Here is a 22,624-nt window from a genome sequence, read left to right on the forward strand (position 1 = left end):
ATCCTTCAAAAATGAAGAAAAAGTTAAGCTATGCCCAGATAAACAAAAACTGAGAGAATACTTTTCTAGGAGACCTGTGTTAGAAATACTAAATGGAGTCCTTCAGGCTAAAATGAATTGACACTAACTCCAATCCACATGAAGAAATAAAGAGCACAGGTAAAGGTAACTACAAAGGTAACAGTATAAATGTGGTTTTTGTTTGTAATTCTTGTTTTTATCTTATCTAACTTAAAAGACAACTGCATAAAGCACTAATTATGAATGCATTGATAGGTGTACATTTTACAAAGATATACTTTGTTTGATACCATCAGCATAAAGAAGGGGAGAGGGAATTGAGCTATATATAGAAGCAAAAATTGTGTATCCTGTTACAAAGTTGATATTAACCTAAACTATACTGTTATAGATGAAGATACTAAGGTAACCACTAAAAAAATAATTTTAAAGATTATATATATGAATTAAAATGGCACATAGAGAATATCTATTTACCACAGAAGAAGGCTGTTGTGGGCTGAACTGTGTGTCACAAGAAGACACGTTGACGTCATCATCCCCAGAACCTGTGAAAATGAGCTTCTTTGGAAATACAGCATCTTTGCAGATGTAATCAAGTTCAAATGAGGTCATACTGAATTAGGGCGGACTCCAATCCAATGACTGGTGTCCTTATAAAGAAGAGGAAATTTAGTCGCAGAGAGAGGAGAACACCATGTTAAAACTGAAACAGAGATTGCAGTGATATGTCTACCAGCTAAGGAATGCCAAGAATTACCAGCAACCACCAGAAGCAGGGAGAGAGGAACGGGACAGATTCTCCCTCAGAGCCTCCCGAAGGAACTAACCCTGCCAACACTTTGATTTGGGACCTCGGGCCTCCCAAACTGTGAGGATAAATTTCTGTTATTTTAAGCCACCCAGTTTGTGGTACTTTGTTACAACCACCTTAGGAAACTAATACAAAGGCAGTAATAGAGGAATAGAGGAAGAAAAAATAACAAGGATCTATTGAGGTGGAAAGACAAAGCTTGACTATATAGTAGCCAATTAATGAAAAGATTAACGTCTGAAATTTCAACTGATCGGCATTTAGGATGACATTCCATATGACTGTATAATAAAAAATTGATGTAAAGCTTGCTTTTTAGATATATTTTAACATGTAAATATGGAAGTTACTTCTTTGTTGCCATATATTAGAGACACTCTAACCCACAATACTTTCTCTTGTCAAACAATGCTTTACAAGCAGCAAACTTTTCACAGTGATTTTAAAAACACAGAAAAATGTATTCTACAAAAAGAGACAGAATAGTTTTTTTCCACCTGAACTAATGAATAACTAGAGAACTTTCAATATTACTCTAAATAGTTTGACTTCTCTGGCCCACATGCAGCATCCTCTGATGCTAAAAATGATTCATTACACATACACTATTCATGCCCATTATAATCTATTTGATAGTTCTGTTCAACAAATACAAATAAAGGTGTTCTTATTCATATAAAAATGCTTATGTTTCCAATTTAGGACACAATCATCATTTACTATTAAATGACATTAAAGAATGTTGGACTTAAAATTTGAAAGCTTAACATTTTTATGTGGATTATTTTTGTGGTAGACAAAGGAAGATGTGGGAGAAAGAACCGATGCATATTGGATCTAAAAACAACAAACAATTTAGTATATTAAAAATAAACAGAAGCAAAGTAAGGAACTGCATTTTACTTTCTGAAAAATATGCAGAATGTCCCTCAAGTATTCCCTGAACCATTAACTTCATTACCAACCTTTCTGTTCTACACCATGAATCACGTGAAAATTCCATTACCCACCTGATATAAAATACGAAGATTTCATTTTACTAAGTGCTGAATTAGCAATGGCCTAGGGTAGCCTTTCATAGGCTATCAGAGCAAAGAATCAATACAGAAATGATCCTAGTACCAAAAGAAAAGTGTAAAGAAAAAAACTACATTGAATGCCTTATGTGTTAGCCATGCTCTGTGCTTATGAAGGCAAGTCGAAGGCGGCTTTTCTCAGTGGTTTGAGCATAACTGACTTCCTAAATTAATGAGGAAGATAAAAGCCCACAGATGGTGTATTGTGGAGTCTGAACTATACTAATTTCGACAGGTGACATAGAAGCCTTCTTAGCTACTCCTATGAAATTAAGGATCCAGGGAAAACAGCAATGTGAAACTTCTTTTAAGATGCAAATTAAACCATCATGTATCTAATGCCCTCCTTTAGAAACTGAAATGTACACTAGAATACTAAAAGATGAAACAGGAATATTTTGTATGCCACAATCAAAATTTGTAAATTTCCAGGCTTCTAGTATCCTAGAATTATATTTACAATTCTGAAATATTAAAGTGTTCTGCTTTATTGGGTTGGCCAAAAAGTGCCTTCGGTTTTTAAGTAAAAATAAAAGACATTTTTCATTTTCACCAAGAACTTTATTGAACAATGTATTCACCCTTTTGTTCCACTACCTTCTGCCATTTTTCAGGCAACTTCATAATTCCATCTTCCCAAAACTTCTTATCTTTTTGAGCAAAGAACTGTTCCAGGTGCCTTTTACAGTCTTCCAGGGAATTGAAATTTTTTCCATTAAGAGAATTTTGTAAAGACCTAAATAAATGGAAATCCAAAGGTGCTATGTCTGGTGAATATGGCAGATGAATCAGAACTTCCCAGCCAAGCTGTAACAGTTTTTGCCTGGTCATCAAAGAAACATGCGGTCTTGCGTTATCCTGATGGAAGGTTACGCGTTTTCTGTTGACTAATTCTGGACGCTTTTCGTCAAATGCTGCTTTCCGTTGGTCTAATTGGGAGCAGTACTTGTTGGAATTAATTGTTTGGTTTTCCAGAAGGAGCTCATAATAGAGGACTCCCTTCCAATCCCACCATATACACAACATCACCTTCTTTGGATGAAGACCGGCCTTTGGTGTGGTTGGTGGTGGTTCATTTCGCTTGCCCCATGATCTCTTCTTTTCCACATTATTGTACAGTATCCACTTTTCATCGCCCATCACAATTTGTTTTAAAAACAGAACGTTTTCATTACGTTTAAGTAGAGAATCGCATGCAGAAATATGGTCAAGAAGGTTTTTTTAGCTTAACTTATGTGGAACCAAAACATCAAAGCGATTCACATAACCAAGCTGGTGCAAATGATTTTCAGCACTTGATTTGGATATTTTGAGTATGTCGGCTATCTCCCGCATGGTATAACACTGATTGTTCTCAATTAATGTCTTGATTTGATCGCCATCAACTTCATCTGGTCTACCCGACCGTGGAGCATCATCCAGCAAGAAATCTCCAGCATGAAACTTTGCAAACCACTTTTGACACATTCAATCAGTCACAACACCTTCTCCATATATTGCACAAATCTTTTTTTGCGTTTTGATTTCATTTTCACCTTTCTTGAAATAATAAAGCATAATATGCCGAAAATGTTGCTTTTTTTCTTCCATCCTCAATATTAAAATGGCTACACAAAAATTCACCAATTTTGGACTTCTTTGGTGGCGCAGTGGTTAAGAATCTGCCTGCCAATGCAGGGGACACGGGTCCACTGGTCCGGGAAGATCCCACATGCTGCGGAGCAACTAAGCCCGTGCGCCACAACTACTGAGCCTGCGCTCTAGAGCCCGCGAGCCACAACTACTGAGCCTGCGTGCCACAACTACTGAAGCCCGTGCACCTAGAGCCCGTGCTCTGCAACAAGAGAAGCCACCACAATGAGAAGCCTGTGCACCGCAACGAAGAATAGCCCCCGCTCGCTGCAACTAGAGTAAGCCTGCATGCAGCAACAAAGACCCAATGCAGCCAAAATATAAATAAAATTTTAAAAATTCACCAATTTTGATGTCTTTTTTTAAACGCACGCTGATATGACAGCTGTCACATACAATCTAACAAAATTGTTTAGGATGAAGTTAAAGACAACTAAGTGTTACTAGAGCCATCTTACAGAAAAAAACTAAATGAAACTTTTGGCCAACCTAATATATATATATATATATATACACACACACATACATACACACGCAAGCGCGTGCACGCGGTCACACACACACAGACGTGGTTCCAGATGTTTGACTATGACACCAGTTTCTTTATAAAGCATTTGCTGAGGCCTTTTTACTTATCATCTTGACCCATATTTTATCCCTATGTCCCTACATTCTTTTCCTTTCAGGAAAATGATCCTCTCTTTTGGCAATGAATATCAGTATGTCTCTGGATTTCACTGGCAATAAACTTAGGCCAATGGCAAGAGATAAAATGATGATATTAGTGGTTGCAAAGTTCAGATAGTTTTTATCACAAAGTGGATTAAATCATATTATGATAACCAAAGCCAATTTGACTATTTATATTCCTCTGCTGGATCTAGACTCCCATCCATGCTATCTGGTAATTCAGAAATTGTAACTGAGGGCAGCAGGGAGGCCCACAGGGTGGGTCTCTGTATAAATTATTGCTGGCCATATAAATAGAATCTTAAAACAAGGCATTTTCCATTGTTCTCCCCCAAAAGACAGAGAAACCCAATATTTTCAACATGAGAAACATTCATGCACAAAATAGTTCATTTTCCCCCGAAAACATACCTGAGATGATAAGCATAAAATAAAATTCCTGATGAAACTGATGAGTCTGTGGCTGTGAGGACAGCAACAAGGAGTTATTTGTCGAGATCAAGTCTATCTATTTAAGAGCTCATTTCTTTTCTGGGTCCTCTGGCCTGCATGTTACCCTGAGGCTTAATCACCCAGACAGAACATTGCAAACTGAAGCTCAGTAGTCAGAAGCAATAAGCTATGGAAGTCTTTCTGAGGAGTTGTTGAGTTCAAGAAAAGCTGAGGCTTCTTGGGCAGGGCTGGGGTTAGGAGCTGAAGCCTGAAGCGGGAACAAGTGAGGATCACAGGATGGAACGGGGTGAGATACAAGGAGGCGCAGAGGTGCAAATGTTTTGGTAGAAGGCCCAGACTGAAGCTTTGCTGGTGCTCAGATCCAGATCCCTCCAAGGAGGAGCAGAGTTGGAATGTGGGGTGGAGCCCACAATCATGCTTATGTGGAGTAGCATTTAAATTTCATGGTTTATCACAAGGAGTCAAGTCATTCGGCACATGGGGCTGGGGCATAACCCCCATTCCTTTCCAGGGGGGCTGCTCTCAGCTCTCATAATTAGGCCTGATAAGCTTTTTATTAAGTATATGAATCCTTTTAATATTTGATGGTTTCCTCCCCCTAAATTTTCAGATAGGCACAAACTTTGGTTTCCAGTTTTAGAGGTTTCACTGACCTCTTGAAATCTATCCACAAATGCCAGGTTAAGAATGAAGTAAAGTGCTGATGATTCTAATCAGTAAGAAACGGGGTACCAACGGTCACACAAACCACACTGACAAGTTCCAAAAGCTATAGTACGTGGATGGCAGAAATAAAGGATTTTTCCTTTCCATTTCCTTGCTCAAAACGAATCACTGAGCATGTCCTTCTATTCACCAAAAGGGTGAAATAGTTTGTATACAACAGCACAAAATCTATTTACATATTTTTCTATTATCCTGGAAAGTATAAGCCTTAAGGAAAAAAAAAAAGTTTAAAGACCCCATGTGAACTGTTGACTTCAATTTGGAAATTCTGTATTGCTTTGATGAAACATAAGCACAGCAGGTATTGTGTTTGCTATTATTTTGAAACTATGAGGCATTTTTCAAAAGTCTGCCAAGCCAAACATACTATTAATGTTCATAAATTACCATGCAGCAAAAGTCCTTGACAGATATCTACTGTCTTACCAGATAAATTAATTTTGCTAAATGTACTATTGGATTGGAACATAAGGTCATTTAAATAGAAGTAAACATACAAAAATCAAGGGTAGCAGGAAACTGACTTGTAGTGACTACAAGATTTCTCAACCAAAAACAGATGGAACATTTAAAATACCACTATGGCTAACCTCACACAATGTAACACATATAATATAAATAACAGAAATATACTAAATATAAATCTTTAAAGAACTTATACATTTTAATTCAAGCTGAATAAAATGTAGCACATCAATGTGAATATGAGTGTCAGTATTCTCAGCAATATTTTACAGAGTAATAGAAATTTTAAAATAACGAATTTGCTTTATTTATAATTTGAATGTAGGAAAAGTCCTTAATAACAAGCATTTGCACTCCAAATTAATCAACTTGCCCTCTCTGTTCCAGGCTGTTAAGTGATGCACTAAAATTCTGATATGACTTTAAGACATACAGGCATCTTCAAGGAAGATAACAGTTATTTTAAATTATTCATAACACAAGGAGAATCAGAATAGCTTAGATAAATAAAATCCACAGATAATTCCCATATCCCTTTCTGGTCAACAGCTTTAATATCTTTTCCCTACCAGCCAACCCATAAAATGAAAAACAAGACAAATTGCCTGATTTTAATTTCTCCTCCTTGACCATCCACTGCTGACTTCTCTGATGGAGACTACAAAAAGCAGTGAAAGCTAAGAAGCCGGAAGGAGAAGAAAGAAGCTAAAAGCCTAGATAATCTACAAATTCAATAATCATATAATGAGCTCATTTGCTCTAGGTAGTCCTAAAGATACTATCTGTCACTACAATATTTTAGCAGGGCAAATAATAAAGCATATCCCTTAGATGGATTCTCCTCCACCATCTAGTAATTCTTCACAAAAGTGTGACTCATAAGTGAGAAACACATGTGACAACCATCCACAAACCCTTCCAAAACCAGATGCTCAGCCCAGATATGAAGGTACCTCAATATGTATAAGACATGCAGTCAAAGAACAGCTCAACTTAGAGCCATCACATCATTCCATACACATTTATTAAGTGCATGTCATCACAGGCACTGAAATGCAAAGACAAACAATACAGCCTCTTCCTAAAGATGATAACAGTTTTGTTGGATTTACGTGTAAATAAGTAATGATGAACCATGATGAGTGCCCACAGAGATAGGCTGGACAGAGTCTGACAAAGCATGGAAGGAATCTGGGAAATATCTGAGCAGGTTTTATGGAAGATGAAGTACAGTAGAAAGCATTTTAGAGTCAGACAAGATTAGAAACCCGTTCAGCTGCTAATTAGTTATGTAATTTGGCCAATTATTAAAGGCTTCTCAATCAATAAAATAAGGATAATGATATCTATATAGCTAGCTTATTGTAAGAAGGAAAAGAGATAATATGTGTAAAGCAAGCAGTAAGGTTTCTAGAAAATAATAAATGCCCAAGAAATTGTACTGACGTTATTATGATTATTATTAAGCAGTGTTGAATAACGTTACCAGCGCCTTCTGGTGCCCAGGTACCAGCGCCTTCTGGTGCCCAGGTACCAGCAGCCATTGCACCACTGTCACTGGCCACATCACACCTGGCTGGGTCCATATGTGTTATGTTCAGTCTGAATTAATACCTTAGCTGTGGGCTACCTACAACACAGAGGGCAAAACTAAGCAATGTAGTTTCAAGAGTAATCAAATTCACAAGCTGCGGGCTTCCCTGGTGGCGCAGTGGTTGAGAATCTGCCTGCCAATGCAGGGGACACGGGTTCGAGCCCTGGTCTAGGAAGATCCCACATGCCGCGGAGCGACTAGGCCCATGAGCCACAATTGCTGAGCCTGCGCGTCTGGAGCCTGTGCCCCACAATAAGAGAGGCTGCGACAGTGAGAGGCCCGCGCACCGCGATGAAGAGTGGCCCCCACTTGCCGCAACTAGAGGAAGCCCTCGCACAGAAAAGAAGACCCAACACAGCCAAAAATAAATAAATAAAATTTAAAAAATAAATAAATAAAAATAAATAAATTAATTAAAAAAAAATTCACAAGCTGCTCCACCTAGAAGGTCAGAGTTCACTAAACAGGAATATGCCAGTGTTATTATCTCAGCGGTATCAACAGGAAAGCAAACATAGAGGGAAAATATCTCTTATGTGCCACTATAGGGGCAATATATTAGTCAACATATGTATTAGTCAACATATGTATTTCCATTAAGAACCCGTTTTTTTAACAGAAAAACCTGAATGGACATTTTGGCCAACCCAACAGTAGCAAATATTAGTGTATCTGATTAACTCAATACTAACAACTGTCATCACGTGGTAAGTATGAAACGGGAAAAAGTTAAAGTAAAAATAGCAGGAGTATAAAATGGTTAAAAAAAATACAGGCTACACAGGAGGCCTCATAAGGGTAGCAAAGGGAAGAGCAAACAGGGACGCAATGGAGGAAGCATCTTAAGGACCCTGCATGTCATGATAAAGAGCTTATCTTTATTCTGTGGGTAATGAAGAGGTATTCCAGACCTAAGATGAGGTAAAATAGTTTTTAATCTACTGTTTTATCTATTGTTTCTACCTCATATCCAAATTTAATAAGTATTACATAAGCTTATAATTATGTTTCTTCAATTCCAGGGTGTTTTCCCACCATATATATATGGTATACATATATATAGATATGTTTGAGATATCTCTGACACTTATGTCATCATTTAAAATGAATCCCATATGGTTTTTTAGGGCAGTGACAAGTTAAAAATAGGGTTTGTAGGTGTTCCAATTAGATACTTGACTTTGCCTGTTAGGGATTAAGAATTCTCCCTCCTTTCCTTTTATTCATTACACATTTATTCAATATCTACTACATAAAGTGCCACACATAATGTCAGACTCTCAATTAAAAGTTAGACGTGCATCCTACGTTAAGTGTGATATCTTCTGTCCCTTGGAAGATTTAATAAAATGTATTTTCAACAGACCTATTTTTCCACACCATACGTTTAAATAATGATAGAAACTTTGGTATTTTCCTTTAAATGATTTCCCCTTTAAACTGTGCAATTAAAAAAAAAAAAAACTGGTAAAAGAGTTTAAGAGAAAAATCTCAAGAGTCAGGTGAATGTGAAGTGAACATAACCAAGAGGAAGGAAAACAGCCCCGTGAAGTGCTCTATAATTAAAGTCTGTAGCGTGAAGCATCTTCCAGAAACACAAGAAGGCTGGGTCCTACCCATACAATTCGCCAGAAACCCTCACCGTAAGTGTATTATACCATCAGAGTAGTTTTTCAAGAGTGGCTTCCTTCTATCCTGGCAGTTAAAAAAAAATCATCACCTGTCATTCACTGGTGTTATTTTTTTCCCCCGTTTTCAGCTTTTCCCGTTTCTTTTTTTTTCTTATTGATGAATTCTCTTCAGCACTTTAGGTAAGTCAAGTAATTTCTTCAGAGCAGTCTCAGCTTAGTGAGAGGAAAATGGGGAAATACGATGCATTGTAGGTGTGGGGTTAGGCTCCATGGGGTTGGTTCCCTTCCCTTATGTCCTTTTTCACACTTGGAAGCCAGTGATGCCTGTGGAGCTCAGATACCTTTCCTGTTACAGAAGGATGTGTTTGTAGGACACTGCGAGCTTGAAGCTCTGCCACTCAGAGGAGGAAGAGAACCACCACCAAGGTGTGCAGGTCTTGTCAAAGCAACAGAGGAAGACTTGAAAAGCTCTTGCTTCCAGATACTTGGGTTTTTTCTTTCTAGCGCATCTTTCTTTCTTTGTCTCCTTTGGTTCTGATTCCTCTGGACTGCTCTCTCCTTTGCTGTGGAACCACAGGATGGAATTACTCCCTGCATATCAAGTGGAGGGGAATGGGTGGCTTTCTTTGGGACAAACTCTCACCCTTGAAGCTCATTTACTTTGTCATCTTGTGCTGGCTTTTCTGGCCAGACGACTTCAAAGTTCAAGATGATAGAGTGGGCTCTACAATTTATTTTATGAAAAAGGCTCTTCCTTTATTCATCTTTTATTCATTCATTTATTGAGCCACTAGTGGGTGGGGTAGATCGACACATAGATATGACAAGGTCCTCGCCTCGTGAAAATGAGAATGTAGGAGGGAAGGCCAACCTTATAGATATCTTAAAGCAAGAATTTTTAAAAGGTAATTTTATGACAATTGTAACTTGTCATCACTCTAACGACAATCTATGAACTAAACACTTGTGTTTTTTCAGTAAAGCGCAAAGCTACATTTACCATCCTCTGTTGATTTTTAGCAGCTCTTCTGGAGCATCTATTCGGAGGTCAACAACTCTAGCACTACTTTAGATGCTGAGCATTAGGGTTTGCTATAAACGCGACACTGGTTCCTACAATCTTGCAATTAACTAAAGGGTTGAGTTTATTCCAAGAGATATTAGGTTTCTCATCACAGAGCCAATACATGATTTTTTTTCCCCTTGTGTTTACTCCCCACCTGAACTTCTCTGACTGTAGCCCCACCTGAACTGCTCTGACTCTAGCTACTAATGTTCCCTTGAAATTTGATAAGATTTTTTAAATCCAAAGAAACGGGGGTGTTATCAGCTGTATATTGGCAGGGCTTACTTCTCTTCCTACCCACCATATATCCAGCACATCTCCTGATCTTCATGATGGATGCCTCACATTTACTGCAAACATAGCAAGACTGCTATAGCTCTTAGCAGATTTGATTTTTACAGAGAATCACTTGCTTCTTCAAGTGCCACGTCAAAGGGTTAAGTAAAAACTGACATGCCTGTGGCTTACTTTTAAATAGCAAATCATAATAGTCACACACTGTCCAAAGTACCAAAGTTAACATATAAATCACACACCTTTACTAAAAAGATCTGGTTGGGAAAATGTGAATAACAAAATTGAGATCGCTAAATTTCTTCATTAGATATTTATAATTAACAATCAGATTGCGATCCACTCTGTTTTCAGAATTTCTAAAATAGTTTGCTGATAGCAGGGTGGCTTTTCAACAACAACCTCAACAAGTACAGGCCTCAAATCAAATCAACAGAAATAATCTTTGAATATTCATTCACATTAAATTTCAGCCACTATACTTGCTTTTAGAATTCTGAAATGTCATTTTTCTGTACAAACTAACTGCAAAGAACACAACTGATAAAAACATAAGTGAGTTGTTTCTGTACTTTGCACATGACTCTCCAACAGCACTTATTAGATTTCTTATTCTTAACTATGGGCCTAATAGCATAATCTTATTTCTCAAATAATAATCATGGATCCCAGCATGTATTTTTTCATTTATATGGTTGTTCCCCTGTCCATATTCTTTGCTCATATTTATTTTATCATTTGTCATCAAGTACCACAGTTACTTGTACACACGTCCATTTTCCTAGTTTAATAGTAAGCTACTTGAGGGTAGGCACACTGTTCATCCGTGGAAGGTATAAAAACAAAACCAGGGATCTTGCATTATCATAACTCCTTTTTTCACAGTGACCACAAGAGAATCAAGTGGAAGACTACAAAGCTCTACATCTCTTTGATTTCATTTTTCCCCTAACTATCGCCAGACAAAAGAATCAAATTTGAAACACCCTTAAACGCCACTGCACAGTATCCTTATTGGTAGGGCTAACAGTAGTTCAGATAATGCAATGTTACAGTTGGTTGCAAAATCAATGCAACGTAGTAGCAGTCCTGAAATAGACAAGGGTTATAGACAGAGGAACTGAGGCAAATTTATGCATTGGAAAACTGAAGGGCTGTAAGGAAGAAACAAAGAACTGGGACAAGATGGCAAATACTGGAAAATCTAGGCAACATTAATTAATGGTGAGGAAGCAGAAACAAGATGTGCAGACTGACAAAGAAGGGACTTGAAATTCCCGATTCATTCTTGGTAACGTGGGACCACAAAAAAAAAAAAATGTGAAAGTGGTTTTAAATGAAACTCATGTGATGGTGCTGAGGCTGCCACATTGTCTGGATTGGTTCGTCTCTGTGCCAGCATGGAAATGGGGTGCTTTTCCTTACCTCCAGATGCTCTAAAATATAGGGCGGATTTGTCATGCCAAGCCTCAGCATTGCTCCCTCAGGAATCACTTCAACCAGTTTCCACAGCAGTGCGGGGAGACTGGTGCCAATATCTCTGCCATAAGCCCCTGTGTCTTCACTGGTCAACCATATTTCACAAACACCCTCTGTGAATCAAAGGAGATAATTAACAAATCTGTTGCAGAGCCGTTTCCTTCATCATACAGCTGCTCACTCTTTTTAATGCAGTATTTCTCAACACTGATATGCAGGCAGCCTGGGTATTCAATTGCAGAGAAAAAGCAGCTTATCCCATGGTGGCACTGGGTCATTAAGTTCATTTTATGAACACCAGAGGGTTACAACAATGCTGTAAATTATCAGTGCGTCCTATGGAGTGATTAACATTCACAGCCAATCAGTTCAACCATGCTTCCTCCAAAGCACTTTGATCAAGACTAAAGCTTTAGTCCCATCACAGACAATACCTAGTTTACTGAATAGCAAAAGCCCCGGAACTGGAACAGTCACTCCACAAAATAGGTACCACCAGCAGTTAGCTCACTGATCAGTCTGTCACCGACCCAAGGAAAATGTCAAGTGTCGTTAAAGTTTGACTCACAAATTATTAATTATGAGGTACCCATTTCTCCTGTAGTAACCATGCTAATTTGTTTTCTTAATTCAATTAAGAACAGAGTGCATTATATTGCTGCATTCAAAGAAGCTGGCTGCTGTATAAACTACGCATCTGTGTTGAAAAAGCTGTTTACTAAAAATAGAACAGGTTGCAACCTATTTTCCATCAATCAGACTTTATAAAAATATATCTATGTTTCCATGTTGTTGTTGTTATAAAGAATCCTGACTTCCAATATTACCGGCCTGCAATAACATTCTTCCAGAAATTGAAAGGAAATACTTCTGGATCACCTAGAATTACTTAAAATAAATAAAGCAGAGTTAGCAAGAGCCACCCAAGTTTTCAGGGCACACAGAATCTTTCTGAAGGCATATTCAATTAAAGGATTAGCCTGTTTTAAAAGGCCAAATGATTCACAAGGCTAAAATAAACAGTGAAATGGGCCTGTGAAATTTGTTCATGCTAACGTGATTTGTTGCTTCTGAAGAACCTCAACACACACACAAGGCACACAAACAAAGAAGACAGCCTGAACCAAAAGTAGAAGTTTCTAGGAAGAGTCTTAAAATTAAAATTTTAAATTGTCTTTAGTTGACAGAACAGAATAATTTCAAAAATACATTTAAATATTCCTAGCCAACAAATAGAACACATAGCTTCTATGTGAATGTGAACTTAAAACTTACAGAACAAAGAAGCAAAAAGGAAAGATCTTCACTCTCTTTAACATGTTCCACAGAGGTGGAAAAATATATCAATACATGAAGCTAACATCTCCAGTCACTATTCTTTCCTTTAGAAGAACAGATATATTTACTTTATCAACAAACTAGCCAACTTCCATAAAAACATGTTCACTTTTCCCCACTTTACTATCTTTCTGAGACAAGCACGTCCTCACCCACACCCAGACAACATGGAAAATACAAGGATAGAAATAAAATTAGTTGCCCAAAATTAAAGAACAGGAGACAACAAAAAACAGCTCCATTTTAAAAGTTAGAGATGTTTTTAATATTTGAAAATCAATAATGTTATGAATATATGGGATTTCTTAATTTAAATATGTAGTTTCAGAAATTAATAAACCTTTGCTTAGTTTTAATCATTTAATAAAAAGTTTTATCCTCAAAGTAAATAATCTGGCATGTCCACAGGCTACCTTTGTAGCTCTATAGTTTTATAAATATTCTCTGTACATGGAGTAAATATTTTTCTATTGAAAAAAACTGGTTGCAATTAGTGGTATTATCTGTATTTTAATATTACATATGCCATCAGACACTGGACTCATACAGCCTTTTTTTAAAAAATCTTATCACAAAATCCACTCCAGGAAAGAGATGGCTAAGTAACAACATAAATGGATTTTAAAACACTCTGAAAGAGGTTATAAAAACAGGACATTATCCATGATTTTCCAGTTACTGGCATCTGAGCAACACAATATGAATATTTTAAAATGAACAGAATAATTTTAATTTATAATTTTTCCATCCAAATGGTTCCATGTTACGCCTTATGTAGAGAGCGCGAGTTCCTGGAACAGTGCCTTGCTGTTGCTAGATGAATACAGAAGGGGAAAAATCGCTATGAATAGGAATGGGAATAACAGCATCCAGCTCTTCAAGCTGCATAGGTGGGGACCAACAGCCCCCTGGTGGGCTGAAACTTCAAATTAAATCACATGAAGAGGAAGCAGCTGTAACACTACACATCAGCAACAACAGGAATAACGGTCGTGATGGCTCCAAGATCAAGGCTTCTAAAATGCTCTCCATAATAGCAACCTGGCTTAAAACACAATGAAATAAGAAAGCGTGTGCAAAATGTGAAATCCTTGGACTTGAGAAGAACTGTGCCTTGCCAATTCAATCCAAAAATTTATCAAAGGTGATTTTGCTCTTAACATGAGAAAGTTCAGGTTTGTAAGGTTATATTTCAAGCATTCATTCTAATGAGAGCTGATCCCTCCCACAGTTAGGCCACAGAAAGCCGTTTCATAGTAAAGGTGAAGCTCAGTGTGGAATCCCAAAGTCTTGTGATTATTCATAGTGCAAGCAGTGCCTGTCAGGTCAGCTTGCATATGAATTCACCAGGGAAACCGAAGGCTGCAGTCTGTAATCACTAATGGATATTGGGACACACATGCATGCTTTGAGCTGCACTCTTAATTGGCTATACTTATGGACAGAAGTGCTTGCCTAAACAGCTTCATTCCTTAAGGACTTCAGTTATGAGCTACATTCCTTTGCACATTCATTTCTTTATTAATCCATCAAACATTTATTAAGCCCTTACCTACTATGTGCCCTGCAGCTCTTCCCGCTCATGACAGATATGGATTCATCATTAAACTTCTGTGATCTAAGATTGGCTATTACTCAGGCGCTGGTGAGGGACACTTGACAGACATCCTGGGAACTTCATATACATTCCTATCAGTGGTGATGTGGAGGCGGATGGGTACTGGAGAACACAGCCTTAGAAACCAAGATCAAGGGCGAACTGAGCTGGCTTGACGTGGGTATGATGTCAACCCCAGTGAGAGAGACCCCCATCTACACTGTAACATGGATTTTGACTAATACATGCCAGAAAAACAAACACATGAAAATATAAGAGAAGCAGGCAGGAAGAATTGAGATAAGAGAAGTGAATGCCCAGTAAAAACTCCCATGCCTGTAATAAATACATGCAAAAAAAGAAAGTGGTGGGTAGAAATTCAGGAGACAGGAATGAGGCTTTTTTTAAACATCCAAGGAGGAATCTTACTTTTTCCTAAAATTGTTCATCTACCTGACTTTTGTTCATGTTCCTTAAATTATTCAGTCTATCTGACTTTTCTAATGAACATTAGGTTCATAAGATCATCTATCATCCTTTTGTTGTGTTAATTTTGGTTAAAAAAAAAAAAGCAAACACTAGGAAGAAATGAAATGCATCTTACAAAGGAAAACGCTTCAAAAAGTTAAGTTATTGGAATCCATTATCATTTTACCCAAGTAATTACAGATCAGCCTATAGTTCTAACACTACTTTTCCCTGAATAGAGAGCAGCTACAACAGCTACATTCTGATATCTGCTTCATAGTAATTTGAGATGACAGAGGATGGAAAAAGTAGAAGACATAAAAGGTTAATAATAAAAGAAAGATAATATTCTCAGTAAAATAGTCTCACAACAAAGAAAATCCTTTCTGAAAAACCAAACTTTGCCAAAACTCAAGTTCAAAAGATTATAACTCACTATAACTCTTCCTGTGTATGAGCTTCATTGTAACAAATTAAAATATGGGTGAAGATTGATTTTATCTGGTCAGAGAAGTGATATTTCTCTGGTAGCTTTTGCTTTATCACTGGGGAAAATTTCCATCATAATAAATTGTTTCAATTATTCCATATGAGTAGAGTCTCTAAAAATACAGATTATAAAAATATAAAAACTGTAAACAGTGATTAATTGGATCAATAGTTAAAAAACACTAGATGGTAAGAAAATCTACATCAATTAAACATAATTATTAAAAAAAATCACCTCATGTGGAGAAAAGGGAATCCTCCTACCCTGTTGGTGGTAATGTAAACTGGTACAGCCACTATGGAAAACAGTATGGAGGTTTCTCAAAAAACTAAAAATAGAGTTGCCATATGTCCCAGCAGTCCCACTCCCGGATGTATATCCAGAGAAAACTATAATTGGAAAAGATACATGCACCCCTATGTTCATAGCAGCACTATTTACAATCGCCAAGACGTGGAAGCAATCTAAATGTTCGACAGATAAATGGGTAAGATGTGGTACATACACATACACAATGGAATATTACTCAGCCATGAAAAAAGAGTTAATGCCATTTGCAGCAGCATAGATAGACCCAGAGATTATCATAATAAGTGAAGTATGTCAGACAGAGAAAGACAAACACCATATGATATCACTTATATGGGAAATCTAAAATATGACACAAATGAACTTATTTACAAAACAGAAAACAGACTCACAGACATGGAAAACAAACTTATGGTTACCAAAGGGGAAAGGCAGTGGGGAGGGATAAAATAGGAGTTTGGGATTAGCAGAATCAAACTACTATATATAAAATAGATAAACAACAAGGTCTTACTGTATAGCACAGGGAACTATATTCAATATCCCATAATAAACCATAATGGAAAAGAATATGAAAAAGAATACACACACACATACACTCTCACACATATATATGTATAACCGAATCACTTTGCTATATACCAGAAACTAATATAACATTGTAAACCAACTATACTTCAATAAAAAAAAAAAACACCTCAAAGTCTGCTATATCTTTCTTCCTCAGAAGATGTGTTCTCTCTCTTCCTCTGTCTTGCACTCTCCACTACTAGCCTTGCCTTTCCCTCCTCCCACAATTCCATCACCTAGTCTTTCACAACCATCCATCCCAGCCTTCATTATCCATTTTCTTCTATGGCCAATAAGGAATATGAATTATACATTATCTGTTATGTTTATTTAATATGCATTACATTCTCTGCTCTTAATTCCCCATTCTCTCTTTTAAGGGTCACAGTGTATATTAACTAGATTTTTATGGGCTCTTTCTTCTTAAAAAATAATCTTAGACAATTCACAAATGAATATGACCCTCTGTTTAAGCATTTGAAAGGTCATGGAAATTTCTTCAATGGCAATGTTTCTAAGTAATAATATACACAGGCAGCCTTCTACCTATTTAGCTTATTCATTTAATAGTGAAATAGACAGTATAACTCCTTTGGTCCCTTCTGATCCTATTATTAGACACTCAATGGTCTTATGTTTCCCATTTAGATAAAAAAAGGACTTAAATAACAATTTTATTAAAGATAGCATCACAGCAGATCCAGTCAAGGCTATCTTTTATAGAATAATGATCTATCACTGATAAATACCCAATTAATAGGCCACCATAGAAGACAGTTATTAATTAGGTAATTCTTCAATTATATCATGTTTATACTACTTTTTTAAACTTTTGAAAAAAGTTTATTAGTGACCTGAAGGGTTTTCTTTTCCTCTTTATATTTTTTATTTTTTTAATTAATTAATTAATTAATTTATTTTTGGCTGCGTTGGGTCTTCGTTGCTGTGCGCGGTATTTCTCTAGTTGCAGTGAGCAGGGGCTACTCTTCGTGGAGGTGTGCGGGCTTCTCATTGTGGTGACTTCTCTTGTTGTGGAGCACAGGCTCTAGGTGTGTGGGCTTCAGTAGCTGTGGCATGTGGGCTTCAGCAGTTGTGGCTCGTGGGCTCCAGGGCACAGGCTCAGTAGTTGCGGCGCACGGGCTTAGTTGCTCCGTGGCATGTGGGATCTTCCCGGACCAGGGCTCGAACCTGTGTCCCCTGCATTAGCAGGCAGATTTGTAACCACTGTGCCACCAGGGAAGCCCTCCTCTTTTTATTTGAACACTGCTAAATTTCAAGAAAAGTTTCAAGAGTAGTACAACGAATCCCTGTACCTCTTTCACCTAAACCCAGGAAAAATATTTTGTCACATTTGTGAGCACTCTCTCCACATCCACAAATACAAGTTTGTTTGTTTTATTTCCTGAACCATCTGAGAATTAGTTGCAGACATTAGGGCACTTTACCTCTAAATATGTCAGCACATAGCTTCTAAGATCAAGAACATTCTCCCTTACATTCTCACAACACAACCACTATTGCAGGTAAACCTAACACTGGACGACACCATAGTCAGAACTCTATGCTCTGTCATTTGCTGTTCCCTCTGTCTAAAATGCCTTTCACTCTTCTTGCATAATGAATATCTCTTCCAGGAAACTTTCCTGACCAACCAGACTAATTCAGATGCTCCTCTCCTGTGCTTCCAAGCATCTTGTACAAAATTCTGTAATACAATGTGTTATAATTATTGGCTTAATTGTTTGTGTCTCCTGATAGGATGCAAGCATCTTCTGGGCAGAGATGCAAAAATCTTCCTAATACACATATGCCTAGGACCTATTATGGTGCTTAGCACATAGGAAGCACTCAATAAACTTTGGTTCCATGAATCAATTTAATAAGATTGCGTTCAGTAAAAATGACTAATTAAGTTTAATTTAGCTAACACTTGACAAGCACCTCTTCCTTGTCCCCACAAAGGTATATATAAACATACATGTATGCACATGCATACACACACACACACACGGAGTGTACACAGCAGTGTACTAGGTTCTGCATTAGGCAATAAGGAAATATCAAGATGAATTTTCTTTGGAAAATATGAAAATGTAGCTTGAATGTTGCAAAGTCTGTTGCATAGTATCTTAACTTCTAAGCAATCTTACTCAAAGTTCCTTATTACCCTATAGCGATCGTTGGATAGCATGGCACGTGAATAAAAACCATCTTTTACTTAGAAGTAAGACTTTCCGCTTACATGTAGGTTCAGATGGACCAATTACCCATAAATCAATTAAACTTTAAAATGATCTTTTTTAGTGCTTGAATAATAAGAGGTAACAAAGAGACAGTATTTCCAGAGCATCCTGACATCTGTGATTACAGTCATACTCAGAAAAACTGTTGTTGGCATAAATTGATAACGTTGCTGCTAAATAAAAACAACCCGTTTATTTCTTTTCGAAGGTCATAATCAGATAAAAATTGTTTATTTCCATACTTCCATAAGAATTTGGAAATAATGGAAAGCTAAAAACAAATTAAACACCACAAAATGATGACACGCTTTCTGAAAACAAGGTATCTGACTCCCCAGGCTCCAAAATCTGCAATAAGCCTCAATGCAACAGATTAAGTTTATCCTCTTAATACCAGTGTGTTCTACTCCATATATGGGTTTTTTAAACACTCCTAGAGAGAACACAGACGGCTGTGTCTGTGAAAGGACTCTCTGGTATTTCAGTAGGATGTGGGGAGAGATGTTATCTTATTATTAAAAGAAAGCACAAGAGGCTCAACTCCCAGCAGTCCAAATAGTACAGATATAAAAGGAAGTAGGAAGAGGAAAGAATAGATAGATACCTGTAATGCAGTACCTGTTCTCAGAAAAGACTAATATGAGCTGATCATGTTGATGGACAGAAATTTATCTAGATTCCATGACAAACTTAAAGAGCTACAGAATAGTGTAAAGGGTAAAGAAAATTAAAGAAGCAAAAAGATTTTGTGTTATTTTGGCCACTGAACTCAACTACAGAATGAAGAACAAATAGAACTTAAATCTTTACAAGAACAGAATATTTTTATGATTAACGTTTTCTGGTCCTAAAGGTCTTTCTCAAAAGGGAATTCCAGGTATACACAGTGTCTCTGCACACGGCCCGCCACCACCTTGAGTTGAGTGTTCTGTGAGGAGCTTCAGCACACACACCGAGCTCAGATGTCGGCTCAGCCGTTTCACGAGGAACTCTGGTCTGAAGGGCCAGGGGCAAGGCCTCTGCACAGGGCCCGCTATGAGCAAGTGAAACAGACTAAGCACAAAGGAAAAAAAGGTGGATAGGCTAGGCCTGAAGTGACATTGCCAGATTTATGTCCTTTCCAGATGAAATGTGGATCCTCTAGCAACAGGAGTAATGGAAGATTTCCCTAAATCTGCCCTTAAGCTTTTCCTTGATTGATCTGTGAGTATGGAACACTTCAAAACTGAATAGTGTGAAGAGAGAGCACCTTCAAGACGGCAGAGGAATAAGTTGTGGAGATCACCTTCCTCCCCACAAATACATCAAAAATACATCTACATGTGGAACAACTCCTACAGAACACCTACTGAACACTGGCAGAAGACCACAGACTTGCCAAAAGTTGTGTGGCGGACAGGGTCTTGGCCAGGCCTGAGCCTGCCAGGCCTGAGCCTCTGAGGTGAGAGAGCCGAGTTCAGGACACTGGACCATCAGAGACCCCCTGGCCACATGTAATATCAATCAGCGAGAGCTCTCCCAGAGATTTCCATCTCAATGCTAAGATCCAGCTCCACTCAACGACCAGCAAGCTACAATGCTGGACATCCCATGCCAAACAACCAGCAAGACAGGCACACAACCCCACCCATTAGCAGAGAGGCTGCCTAAAATCATACTAAGGTCACAGACACCCCAAAACACACCACTGGACGTGGACTTACCTACCAGAAAGACAAGATCCAGCCTCATCCACCAGGAAATAGGCACCAGTCCCCTCCACCAGGAAGCCTATACAACCCACTGAACCAAACTTACCCACTGGGGGCAGAAACCAAAAACAACGGGAACTACGAACCTGCAGCCTGTGAAAAGGAGACCCCAAACACAGTAAGCTAAGCAAAATGAGAAGACGGAGAAACACACAGCAGATGAAGGAGCAAGGTAAAAACCCAACAGACCAAACAAATGAAGAGGCAATAGGCAGTCTACCTGAAAAAGAATTCAGAGTAATGATAGTAAAGATGATCCAAAATCTTGGAAATAGAATGGAGAAAATACAAGAAACGTTTAACAAGGACCTAGAAGAACTAAAGAGCAAACAAACAATGATGAACAACACAATAAATGCAATTAAAAATTCTCTAGAAGGAATCAGTAGCAGAATAACTGAGGCAGAAGAGCGGATAAGTGACCTGGAAGATAAAATAGTGGAAATAACTACTGCAGAGCAGAATAAAGACAAAAGAATGAAAGGAGTTGAAGACAGTCTCAGAGACCTCTGGGACAACATTAAATGAACCAACATTCGAATTGTAGGGGTCCCAGAAGAAGAGAAAAAGAAAGGGACTGAGAAAATATTTGAAGAGATTATAGTTGAAAACTTCCCTAACATGGGAAAGGAAACAGTCAATCAAGTCCAGGAAGTGCAGAGAGTCCAACACAGGATAAATCCAAGGAGAAACACGCCAAGACACATATTAATCAAACTATCAAAAATTAAATACAAAGAAAAATTATTGAAAGCAGCAAGGGAAAAGCAACAAATAACATACAAGGGAATCTCCATAATGTTAACAGCTGAACTTTCAGCAGAAACTCTGCAAGCCAGAAGGGAGTGGCAGGACATATTTAAAGTGATGAAAGGGAGAAACCTACAACCAAGACTACTCTACCCAGCAAGGATCTCATGCAGATTCGACGGAGAAAAAAAACCTTTACAGACAGCAAAAGTTAAGAGAATTCAGCACCACCAAACCAGCTTTACAACAAATGCTAAAGGAACTTCTCTAGGCAGGAAACACAAGAGAAGGAAAACACCCACAATAACAAAACCCAAACAATTAAGAAAATGGTAATAGGAACGTACATATTGATAATTACCTTAAATGTAAATGGATTAAATGCTCCAACCAAAAGACAGAGACTGGCTGAATGGATACAAAAACAAGACCCGTATATATGCTGTCTACAACAGACCCACTTCAAACCTAGGGACACATACAGACCGAAAGTGAGGGGATGGAGAAAGATATTCCATGCAAACGGAAATCAAAAGACAGCTGGAGTAGCAACTCTCATATCACACAAAATAGATTTTAAAATAAACACTATTACAAGAGACAAAGAAGGACACTACATAATGATCAAGGGATCAATCCAAGAAGAAGATGTAAGAATTGTAAATATTTATGCACCCAACATAGGAGCACCTCAATACATAAGGCAAATGCTGACAACCATAAAAGGGGAAATCTACAGTAACACAATCATAGTAGGGGACTTTAACACCCCACTTTCAACAATGCACAGATCAACCAAAATGAAAATAAATAAGGAAACACAGGCTTTAAATGACACATTAAACAAGATGCACTTAATTGATATTTATAGGACATTCTATCCAAAAACAACAGAATACACTTTCTTCTCAAGTGCTCATAGAACATTCTCCAGGATATATCATATCTTGGGTCATAAATCAAGCCTCGATAAATTTAAGATAATTGAAATTGTTATCAAGTATCTTTTCCGACCACAATGCTATATGAGACAAGATATCAATTACAGGAAAAAAACTGTAAAAAACAAAACATATGGAGGCTAAACTATACACTACTAAATAACCAAGTGGTCACTGAAAAAATCAAAGAGGAAATCAAAAAATACCTAGAAACAAATGAAAATGA

At 37.7% G+C, this 22,624-nt stretch overlaps 1 protein-coding gene across 4 annotated transcripts in view; it reads right to left on the minus strand.

Annotated features, from left to right (window-relative positions):
* CDKAL1 (CDKAL1 threonylcarbamoyladenosine tRNA methylthiotransferase) overlaps positions 1 to 22,624 on the minus strand; it is a 654,356-nt gene that overhangs the window by 257,419 nt on the left and 374,313 nt on the right. For all 4 annotated transcript variants that reach the window (XM_082346348.1, XM_082346350.1, XM_082346349.1 and 1 more), the window contains one exon: positions 11,888 to 12,054. In XM_082346348.1, the coding sequence (XP_082202474.1) occupies positions 11,888 to 12,054 (167 nt within the window). The remainder of the gene's footprint in view (positions 1 to 11,887; positions 12,055 to 22,624) is intronic.

Source organism: Balaenoptera borealis (assembly GCF_965194805.1).
Source record: "Balaenoptera borealis genome assembly, chromosome: 12".
NCBI lineage: Eukaryota > Metazoa > Chordata > Mammalia > Artiodactyla > Balaenopteridae > Balaenoptera > Balaenoptera borealis.